The sequence below is a fragment of the Papaver somniferum genome, chromosome 3 (genome assembly GCF_003573695.1).
Source record: "Papaver somniferum cultivar HN1 chromosome 3, ASM357369v1, whole genome shotgun sequence".
Lineage (NCBI taxonomy): Eukaryota > Viridiplantae > Streptophyta > Magnoliopsida > Ranunculales > Papaveraceae > Papaver > Papaver somniferum.
This window is the reverse complement of record NC_039360.1, coordinates 54,155,709-54,167,217: the sequence shown is the minus strand read 5'-3', so window position 1 is coordinate 54,167,217 and position 11,509 is coordinate 54,155,709. Positions and strand designations below refer to the sequence as shown.

Here is an 11,509-nt window from a genome sequence, read left to right as displayed (position 1 = left end):
CACGCCCCATGCGAACGCGTCCATGTTCTCCTTTAACACCGCCACGAGATGGTTTGTTTGCTCGTCTGATAGTAACGACCCCATCCTCACTATCCTTGGTTCTTCTACAGTTCCCAAATTAATCTCCCGAGTAGGTTCTACGGCCGAGAAGTTTGGTTTTGTTTCCTTCATTGGTGTCGTCTCCTTTAATTGCTATGAAGGTTCGCTTCCTTGTGTTTCGTATGCCATGACCGCCTGCGAAATAACTTTTTCCAAGTCCTCTGCCGCTTTGGATTCCTTATCCTTGTTCTTCTCTCTCCTTTGTCGTGCTCGCCGCTCCTCATTTATTTGGGCATCGACCTGCATGCACTGTCGGGATGCCTGTGAATCTCCTACAACCTCAACTATCCCCTTGTACGTTGGGAATCGTAGCCTCTGATGATAAGACGATGCCACTCCTTTGATTCCCGCGATCCACGGTCTCCTGATAATAGCTTCATAGGGCGAGGCGACATCGACCACACAGAATGTAGTTAACGTATCTAGGTAACCACCTCCATTCGATACCCTTAGGGTTACTTCGCCCTTTGGGATGGTCACGGTCCCATTAAAACCGTAGATACGATATGTCGATGGGACGAGTATATCATCTGACAACTCCATCCTCTTGAACGCGTCGTAGAAGAGTACTGCGACTAAGCTCCCACTATCCACTAGTATCCTTCTTACCTCCCATTCCTCAACCAGCAAGGTGATAACCAAGTGATCACTGTGAGCTTGGTCGTTTATCGGGACATCCTGAGCCAAGAAAAAGATGGGTCGCAGCATCCGGGTTTCCATCGGCAAAGCTTTTGCTACACTGAAAATTTCCTTCCCAGTATGATCCCTCTTGTGGATTCTAGACATGATTCCAGGATTCAGATTGTACGCTTGAGTGGCCGAATGCGAAATCGTATTGACAAACTGCGTGGATCTGTCGATTCTGACCTGGTGGACGGGTACATCAGGCGCTGTGGTCGTCTGGGCTGGGTGTCGGACGAACTGTCTCAGGTAACCGTCCCGAATAAGATGTTGCACAATGTCTTTTACTTCTTGGCAGTTAATTATAAAGTGGTCTCGATATTGATGATAATGGCAATACTCTGGGTGATCCTTGGTCTCCTCGAACTGTATCCCTCTTGAAGCTGGGTATATGATGTCACTTATTTTCTCGACCTCTTTGAAGATTTCTTCTAGTGGAGCATTCAAAGGGGTGTATGTTCTCGCCTCGTGCCTCGGCCTCTTTCCTTTAGCTACCCATTCCTTCTTCCCATTTCGTTGCGTATGTGGGCTCGGTCTCTTCTCGGGCCGACGTTGAACATCGTCCGATGTCGACTCGGACGCCGCACTAGCCTCTTGCACTCCCCTATCGCTTGATTCCTCCTGAATTTCTTCTTGGGCGATGAAATGCTCTTGCATTTTCCTCATTTCTTTCAATGTCTGTGGTTTTTCAGTAAACATGGCTATCCAGATGGGGTCCGACCTCCCTAATGCGTTTTCGAACCCGAATATCTGCTGGTCGACGGTACGTTCCCAATTTCTGTGCACAAGTTTCTCCATCGATCGGTAAACTACCTGAGTGGCTCTCTAAGGCGTCCGGCCAAGGTGAATAACCTGTTGACCCTGGGCTGAGGTCTGCTGTTGTGCATATAAGTTTCGAGGAAGTCTTCGACTAGAGTCTCATAACTTTCGACTGTTCCTGGTAGGAGATTGTAGAACCACTTCCTTGCCTCACCCTTCAGGCTTGCCAGGAAGAATTTACACATTACCACCTCATGGTTCTTCCAATGGATTAGGGACATAGTGTACATCTTCAAATGCTCGACTGCGTCTCCCGTACCGTTGAACCTAGATGGAAATGTGGGGAGCGTGCACTTGGGCGGGAAGGCCCTTAGTTCTAGCTCTTGGGTGAAAGGGGTACTCTCGGCCTCGCTTATGACCTCGGCTAGCTTATCTTCTTCGCCGCTTCCTGACAACTTCCTTATCTTTTCTTCTAACTCCCTTGGCTTGGCTTCAGTTGCATTGTCGGCCCTTGTGTCTCTCTGTTGATGATTCTTCTCGCGCCCTTCGTCTTCTGTTGATGAATCCTCGGGTGGACCGTTCCCTCAGATAGGTGGTGTCGGGGGTTGTCCTGATCGGCCGAAATTGCTCGGTCCTGTCATTGGTGGTACTCGCCCGACTCGGCCTTGGTGACCCGATGCCCCTCGGCTGGAAGACCCTCTCGACCTCGACCTCAAGTTCCATAGCTGATAGTTCTCAAACTCTAAAGCTAGGTTCCTCTGCTGAAGATCCCTTAAAGTAGCTTCTTGCCTTATTTGAATTTCTAGAATTGCGAGTAGCATTGGATCCGTACTATCATGGCTAGAGTGACCATTTGGATGGCCTAAATGAGCAGGGGGTGGCGCCGTCATCATTGGTAGGGGATGCGGTACTGTAGGGGGTATCTGGGTCGATGCTACTGGATCGACTCCGATAGTTGTTTCTCGTACTAACTATACTGGCATAAGTCGTTCTTGCTCTCGTCCGAGTGCTTCTTGATACTCAACTTATCGTATGGTGTTTCGTCTCTGGGCATGCAGGATTAGCGCCTCCTCATCATCTTCTGTGTCTGATGCGGTGAGTCCATATATTTGATCATCCCTCCTCTGAGTTGAGACGATTCACTCTATAGGCGAGGGGTCGTCTCGTCCCAGATCGATTTCCTCATCCACAGTCGGCATACCCCTTACAGCTGCTCGTGATTCCTCAGGTGGTGGATGCCCATCACTTTCCTGCCTCGGCCCCGTTACTCCTCCTTGCATGCCACTGCCGGTGATCGTGCGGTTCCTCAGAGTGCTCCCCCATCCCTGACGTGCTAGCCATCGGACACAATATGTTGTAAGTCTGAGAGTCGTTCCTACCTACGTCAGCAGAAACAGACAACACCTTACTTTGACCTATTTTTGAAAAATTTCTCTAGTACGTGCGGTTTTAAAGGAAAAAGGTGACTGACACCAAAACTAAGTTTCAAAAGTACGATTCCCTCTACTCTATCATGCTGACCTCGCCAGTCTGCCCTGTTTTGACTCTAAGTGTTTCTTTTAGACGGGTATCACGCTACGTCGCTTTCAAGGTTGCACGACATCGCTTTCAGTACCACGACTCTGCATTAACTACAATTTGTCCTACATTCCCTAGACTCCAAATCATTAACTCCTAGTTCTTTGCGAGTAAAAGATCCAAATTCGTACTTTTTATGAGGTCAGCACACCACATTGAAATTTGGATCAAAACTTATGAACTTCCGTGGAACTACACAAGGATGTCTTCTCTGAATTCCTTGGGTTCTTTCGCCGGCGACTGATAATCTCGCCGTGCTATTGTTTTGTCAATTTCACAAACCAACATGGAACCTCAAGAAACTTCAACCACACATCGAAGATGTTATTTGAGAGTTTTAGAGGTATTCCGTTGTTGAAATCGTATGATGAAAACTAAGATTGAAATACGGAGATAAGTGCGAAGACTAATACGAAAACGAAGATTGAAACATGAAAACAGACTCGCCTCCGAGCATGGCTGGTCGATTTGTTATCAGGATCCTTTCCTGGCCTCGACCAAATGCTAACAGCGTTATTTGGGAGCTCTTGAAGGATTCCCTATCAACCCGACTGCTCGGAATTGACCCAACTGAAAATACTTGCTAACGACACGACTTCAACAATGAAAACTCAACCATATCAACAAACTTCAAAACTAAACAAACATCAACATACCTCACTAAACAGAGTTCATCCCATAGCATCAACTAACACACAAGGTGTTCTTAGGAGCTTTTGGATCGTCTCTGTTGGCACACACAACCAAGGTATCCGGAGAACTTAGACGTCCCCTTAGTCGGCGCCAGAATGTAGTGGCATAAAACCTCACACTACATCCAATGGTATAAAAGATGAATTAAAACTAAGTAAAGATGCACAACAAACATAGACACAAAGATATACGTGGTTCGGTATGATTACCTACGTCCACGGGGTGAAAGGATGAATGTTATTATTTATTTTCTTTGATTACAAGGTGTTCTCTCCTTCTCAGATGGTGTAACTCTCAAATGTAGTGTCTCGTTTCTCTCTCTTTCAACCTCCCTCCCTCTCTCTCTCTCGACCAGCCCTTGTATTTATAGGACAAGGTCGACATACAACAGAATTACAATGTTGGTCACATTACATCAATTTTAGATGTTCCCTATCGGACCTGCATTGCTCGCACGACTTTCTGGTTTGACCGATAGAGTCTTGGTTTTTGATAGTTCTTCACCCAAGGCCGAGTATTGATCGTCTGGTTAACACGATGTCGCCCTTCTTTCTTCTTGTTCCTTTGTTTGACCATCTTCCTTCGTCTGACCGAGTGCTTTCTGATCGTTCGTCCGACCTGTCAGGAGATAAAGGTCGCGTCACATCCGACAACTGTTGGGCCATCACGTCCGACCCACGTGATACCTCTCTCTTTGCGTCGTTCGGTTCTATCCCGTGCTTCGCCGCTCTTTTTTCTTTGGTGTATCATAGCTTAGGATCTTGCCACCTAGCCCTGTGGATTATCTACACCTACAATGATGATTGATTTTGTTTTATTGTTGAATTGTTTTTGATGATGATTGAATTTGGTTGTTGTTGATGATTAGAATAAAAAAGTTTTTTTTTTCTTTTTTAGGTTTAATTGATAAAAGGGTAACTTAGACATTTACTATACTTTTAGGACACCCCATAACCAACTAGATAGACATTAGGATCATGGTGAAGCCCCTCTAATGATTGAACGACCCCTATAATAAGTGTCTTTGACTAAAAAGCATGTAACTAATGATTTTGACGGGAATCAGATTCGCAAAATGATCAAACGGTTAAATTTCAATAAAATGCTTTCCAAAATTAAAAGAGATTGTAGGATTCGAATGCGGACCTCGTATGTAGTATGTGAGTTCTCAACCACTGTTCTACAAAGTTATTAGGGGTAATGTTAGGCTAAATGTTATATTTATAATTGATGGTTACAATTTAACGTTAGTATCAAAAAAAGAATCTTATGTTTACCGATTCACTGTCAATCACGAGTCTTTACTTCATGACTCAACTTACGCATCGATTTTCAAACATAAAAAATGAATCACGCTTTAAATAGCTTGACCAACAGTCTATCCCAGTCTGGGTAGTACGGACGCGCCTAAAATGGTCACGCGTCCGACTCATGTCTGATGTTTAGACGCGCGTGTCTCTACGTCAGACACATCATTGACATTGTATGCATATATTACATATTATTTCAATACAAATATGCATTAATAATGGCTGAAGTTTTTATATTTGTGTTACTTTATTGACACGTATACTTATTCATTCCCAAATTTGTTATTTATCAATAATTTATTAGTGTTGTTACTATATTCATACTATATACATTTTAGTGGAAAATAACAATGATTTCATAATGTGCCCGCGTCCTTATTTTTTTTAGAATTTGTCTGAGTCCGCGTCCAAATCCCAAACAATAAAAAAAAAGTATTATAGGGCCCACGACCCTCGGGTGTACGGTTCATCTAGATGGCTAGGGTTTTCACTTATCATGTATATATTCGTATAACTCCAATACTTTAATCGATGGACTTCTCTTTCCTTGCCTTTTTACTTTTACCTATTATTCCACTGCCAAATGTTTTTAGATTAGTTAAGTTTTAAATGATACTTGTTTGCATGTGAAAGTAATGCTTATTTTAGCTACCATGTCACAGTTTTATTGATTTAATATTATTTTATCTTATTTGTCTGCATATTTTATGTTGTCACATTTTCCTGTAGTTATTTTCTGCAAACTTTGGTAACGTATATACTATTGTAATGGGTTATTAATTTGATGTTATTGTTGGCGATGGACTAAGTATATGTCGACCATTTACATGGTTACGATCATTGATTGGACTTGACTTGACCGATTTATTTCTACAACCATCAAGAAATTTGATTTCTAAAATCTGACTTTTGACCATTAAGAAATCTAGTTTTGGGAATATGACACGGAATTAGTCAAGCTAATGTCCTTTATTCTTATCTTTTGTAGATGGACCCAATTTGACCTGGATTTGAACTTTTGGATTCAGCTAGACTTGAGTATCATCGTTGGGTAGCTGATGCGGAGACCACCTTCGTGGCAAAAGATTACACCACTACCATCAAGCCGTCAACTGCTGAAAATTTTGTTCCAGTGATCGAAAAAAAAGCCAACGTCGTCATGTTTCTCAAGAGGCATACTAACCCTAACTTATTCTGGGGTTACCATCATTTGAAATCTCCAAAAGAACTATGGAATTCCCTTGAAAATCGTTTCGAGAGCATTCATGACTCATTGCTCCCATAGGTATCAGTCCATTGGAATGAAATCTGTAACATACGTGAAAGAGGACATAAGGGACCCAATAGAGGTCAAGGGTGTGGCCAAGGGCGTATAGATAATTCTAATTTTTGGCACATGGATATACTTTTATCCCACATCACAACAAACTAAAAATATGGTTAAAAGAAAGAAAAAAAATGATGATGAATGGTTTTCAGTTCCGCCCGGTGCGTAGCACGGGCACAAAATCTAGTTTTAGTACTAAAACTTTTTAATAACTTCGGGGCACTTTTCTTTGAACTTCCTTTTGCTCTGTAAATAAATTTGCTTGTTTTAATATATTCCAAACTTCTTCTACAACATTTTCAAGTGGTGGCAGCACCAAGGTCGAGAAAACTCCTAGTAACAAAGTCACACTCATCTATAAGAAGTATAAGGAGGGTGTAGAACAAAAAGGGTATTTTGGTCCCAAAGAAAGACCAACCATGGAGACCGAACAAATCGTTTTCCTTTATATTATATATGTCTTAGAAGACGCTAGTTTAAATAATTTATTTTGATGGTTTAGACAACTTTATATGTCATCATGATTATCTTCGACCAATTTTTGAGGGTTCAGTTTTTGTTTTAGCTAAACACATGTTTATCTTATAAATAAATGGATTTTCAATGAGTATTTATTATCTTAATCATGTATTTATAACAATTTAATAGATTTTTACTTTGATAATTTCTTTTTAGCATGTACACTATAATGAAACTGAAATTCCAATGAGATTAAAATTTTCTAAAATACATGAGATAAAATTTTCATTTTTTATTTTTTATGAGAAGGATAAATATTATTAATGAAGTAATATAGTACAAGAGATTTACGATGACATCTTTATCAAAAGCATTAGAATCTATACTTGATTTACCAATTTTTTCCCTAATGTGCAAAAATAAATGTTGAAGACTCTTGACTCTTGATTCATATTTTGTAATGATGCCACATTATCTACTTGCATGAATGTCTTAGAGAGAGGTTGAAAGCTTTGATGATAATGAAACCACCCATACTATCTTAAGAAATAATCAGTGGTTTGTTAGCTTAATCCCTTATGATACGTTTGTGACTACGATGATTGGATCATCACAAGTGATAATTGAGCGAGGTAGTACTCAATCCACGTAGCCAAATGACACGTTGATTAAAGTTACATAAGATTTTTATGCACCAATAGCTAACCGCATTTTGAGTTATACTAACTATTAGTTACTTATCCCCATGAATATTTTTCATAATCATAGTTATCTATAATACAAAATAGAAGGTGTTTTTGAGGCTTGGACAGTCGAATAAAATTTTCAGAGACAAACTTTGCATCCGACCATCACAGTCTCATCCCAACCATAGACATCTGATGGATGTGAGATCTGTAACCTCCTTCCATTATGGATATGCATTGATAACCCTCAGAATTAGTTCCTCACCAACTGAAAACAAAAAAATAAAGTGGAAAACAAAATGTTACATCCATGTAAAACTCAGATTTTATTATTCGAAAAGAAAAATAAAGAAAATTCTTTGACTCGTATCAGCCAACCTTCGATAGTTTGCAAAGAACAAAGAACCGAGAACTTTAGGTCCGCTTTTTAAAAATATACTTTGAATGCACTTTGAGTGGGTTTTCTCATAATTAAAATCACAATTAAAAATTAAATGTGAAAAAATATATTCAAGACCATTAAATTTAATTATCTCATTACTTGACTTTTTACATCATATTCTTCATCTATACGTAAATAAATGTTTAAATAAATAAAATAACAAAAACTCTTCACAATCGAGAATCAAAAAATTCCAATCAAATCCATTAAATTAAATAAAAACTAAGTTGTTCTCCAGCCACTGAAGAATTGTATATAAAAACTCCAATTATGGAGAAAATCCATGATAACCAATTGTATTTTTATTTAAATCATGCATCAAGAAAAAAATTAAGTAAAAAAGAGATACAAACCATTTATAAAGAAGAAAATGCCTTGGTGGTATGAAGACAAATCATATAGCAAGCCTAGATAAGAAACAAATCAAAGCACAAAATTGTTTAGAAATTACCTTGGTGGTATGAAGAAGTTTGGTGCAAAAAATCTCAACCACCATTTCATTCCTATGAATCAACCCCTTCAGTTGATAAACATGTGCAAATAATCACAATTACTTAATGGATTCTGCAGGTTTTCTCCTCGACCAAGCATCACAAATTTGACATATAAAATGGATGAACCACCCCCTCCAAAATTTTCAGTAGACATGAGATGGAAAATCAAGAATTGATTCGAAATCCATTTAGTTGATTTGCATTACTTGAGAATTTATACGACTTCATTAACTTTTGTGAGGTGAAAATCAAAGGCTAAGTGTGGATAGATGAAAATTTGAGAATTGTTAGTTTTGAGAAATTCAGTAATTTTAGGGGAAGGGAAATACAGGCTCACATAAATTTTAAGTTGAAATATCATCGGTATATTTATATTTATTTGTCTTAATAGCTTCTATATATATGACTAACGCCGACCTTTTTTCACTATAATTTTTCATATTTTAATTTTGGAATGATAGGGAAAGCGAATGTATAGATAATGACGTACACATGTACATACCATCTGAAATAATCCTAAAAAGTTTATTCAGGACTAATCAAAAATATATAGGATTCGGCCTAACCAAAGATATATTAGAGTCCAATTATACAGGCACTAGGGGAAATAATTAAATGTTACATTACCCATTTTGTATTTTTTTATTAAATATTATTAGAACACGATGGTATAGGTGATTTTGGTTGGGGTTCAGGAATCACCATGTTATTAGATAAATATTATAACGAGTGTCGTTACGACATGGGTTATCTCTAGTGTCAACATAAGATAGAATCCTATTCTTAGCTCAAATAAACAAAGTTTAGAGTACAAGAGATATTGAATCAGTCATTATGGACTATGGATAGGTGGTGGAATACGATTAAGCATTCTAGATTATGGAGCTTGCTCAACAAGATCACACAGCCAAATCTCTATGAGAACATATGACTTGGTTTCACGTATACAATTAGTAAACTCATCAAAAACATAAAGTGGTCAAGCAGTATGTAGCCCCCCAGAATTAAGCTACTTATTAATCTAAGAGATCAGCTACCTAATGAGGCATTGAGGATCTAAATCATCTATCTTAACTTCCCAAAAAAAATCTGATACAAAACTTAACCCAAAACTAAACTCATCGCTCAAATAATTATAAATGAAAAATCTCTCAAGTTATACAAATCAGATAGTGTATTTGTGATTACAAAAATAATGTACATACCTAAAACGATTCATTAAATTCGTAACAATTCTAAATCTTTAAGCTAAGAAAACGAATATCTTCACGATCACCATCTCCTTCCGATGACTGAAAAACTTAAGTGGGAACTGATGTGATTTCAAAGTTGTTGTAATAGGTTCGTTGAGACTTGTGAAAGCAATAGATTTTAGACTTATAAAACTTAAAAATAAAAAAAAATTAGTGCAAAATCGATTTCAAGATATTAAAAATAACCAAGACATTGATTCCACTATTACACATGAATGAATGATGGCAAATAACCCAAAACTCTAATTATCTTTTAAGTCCCTTATTTCTTAACTCACAAAAAATCAGGCAAATTCTCAAATATTAATTGTATTCCCTAAGCATAGATTATCAATTGACTAAACAAAGTATAACCTATCAGATTGAATCACAACTAATTAAGAAAATTACACAAACAATTTAAAACTCTGCAAAAGCAGTAATTGAGTGAATTATAAATTATAAAATAGAGAAAATAAAATAGTTACCAATTATTCATGCGTAAATATCTTCGTCATTGCCTTGGTTGTGGGAGAATTAGCTCATCATCATGTTGGAAACACGCTCAAAATTCTTTTTTATTGCTCAAAGGGTTTATAAATGACGAAAATGGGTGAAAATGATTAAAACCGAGTATTTGTGGGTGAAAACCATTTCTGTTGATTTTGGTAACTTTGGGTGCGTGGATAAGAAACGAATCTAAAACCTAAACAATGCACTGCATGGGAGTACTTTTGATTCGAGAGATCAATCTGTAAAATCCTGGACTAAACCAAGAAATGGTTATTCCAGGCTTGCTTCGGTCACAAAGTGAAGGATAAGGGTTGGTCTTAGGGAGGGAAGCGAAGAGAGTGTTGAGAGTAGAATAGTTGATTCTGAAGGTGTGGTTGTTTATGACTTGTATATGAAAGTAGAACTGGCTAGCAGAATGGAAAGCTACCAGGTGATTTCTAGATACTGTGTTTTTGCCAGCCAAAACTTGTTGTTTGGTGAAAATAAGTGAAGCCTATTTATACAAGTCATATTGAAACGTTCCCAGGTCTCGTAGGAAGTGGAAAAGATTGGGTGGTGGAAGAAAAGAGTAACGTGTAACCGTCAGACGTTATGCTTCCATGATGAAGGAAGTGAATTCGTGTAACCGTCAGATATTATGCTTCAATGATGAAGGAAATGAATTTGTTTACACCGTTACTTTTCACCACCACTAATTGTCCCACTTCATGACACTTTCTTGTAACGGAGGCATTGCACGCCACACGCTGTAAACCACCAGACCAATACCCTGATGAGCATCCCCCAGTTTGTAACATGTTTAATGTCTCGAGTGTTTTCGTGGAAAACATGTAGCACTTCGCTACGTGTGGAAAGTCAAAGTCAAGGGACTTTCCGCAGGAAAATAACATGTAATGCTATTAGGCTCGTTTTTGCTGGTCGCCTAAAACTTGCCACAGGTTTTTCAGTTCGGTGGCGAACTTCGATGGCTGAGATCGCATCTCATGAAGGAGGATAGCCGTTGATCATGGCTACCTTGTGTTGGCGCCTGATAATGGCGCGGTGGTGTTTTGGTATACGCCGGTGGCAATGTGGAATGGCTCATCCATGCCACTGGCACAGTGGTGTAAGTGGCGTCTGGCGTATCCATGGCCACTAGATTTAGGCAGCTGATCGCCTGAAACTTGCCACAAGTCTGTCAGTTCGGTGGCGAACTTGGATGGCCGAGATTGCATCTCATGAAGAAGGATGGCCATT

The 11,509-nt window shown here is 38.9% G+C and overlaps 1 protein-coding gene across 1 annotated transcript; it reads right to left on the bottom strand.

The window, feature by feature from the left end:
• Positions 1-192: 192 nt before the first annotated feature.
• On the bottom strand, positions 193-1,578 carry LOC113359456. The gene has a single exon (XM_026603083.1). The coding sequence runs from the start codon at positions 1,576-1,578 to the stop codon at positions 193-195; it is 1,386 nt and encodes a 461-aa protein (XP_026458868.1).
• Between the last annotated feature and the right edge of the window lie 9,931 nt (positions 1,579-11,509).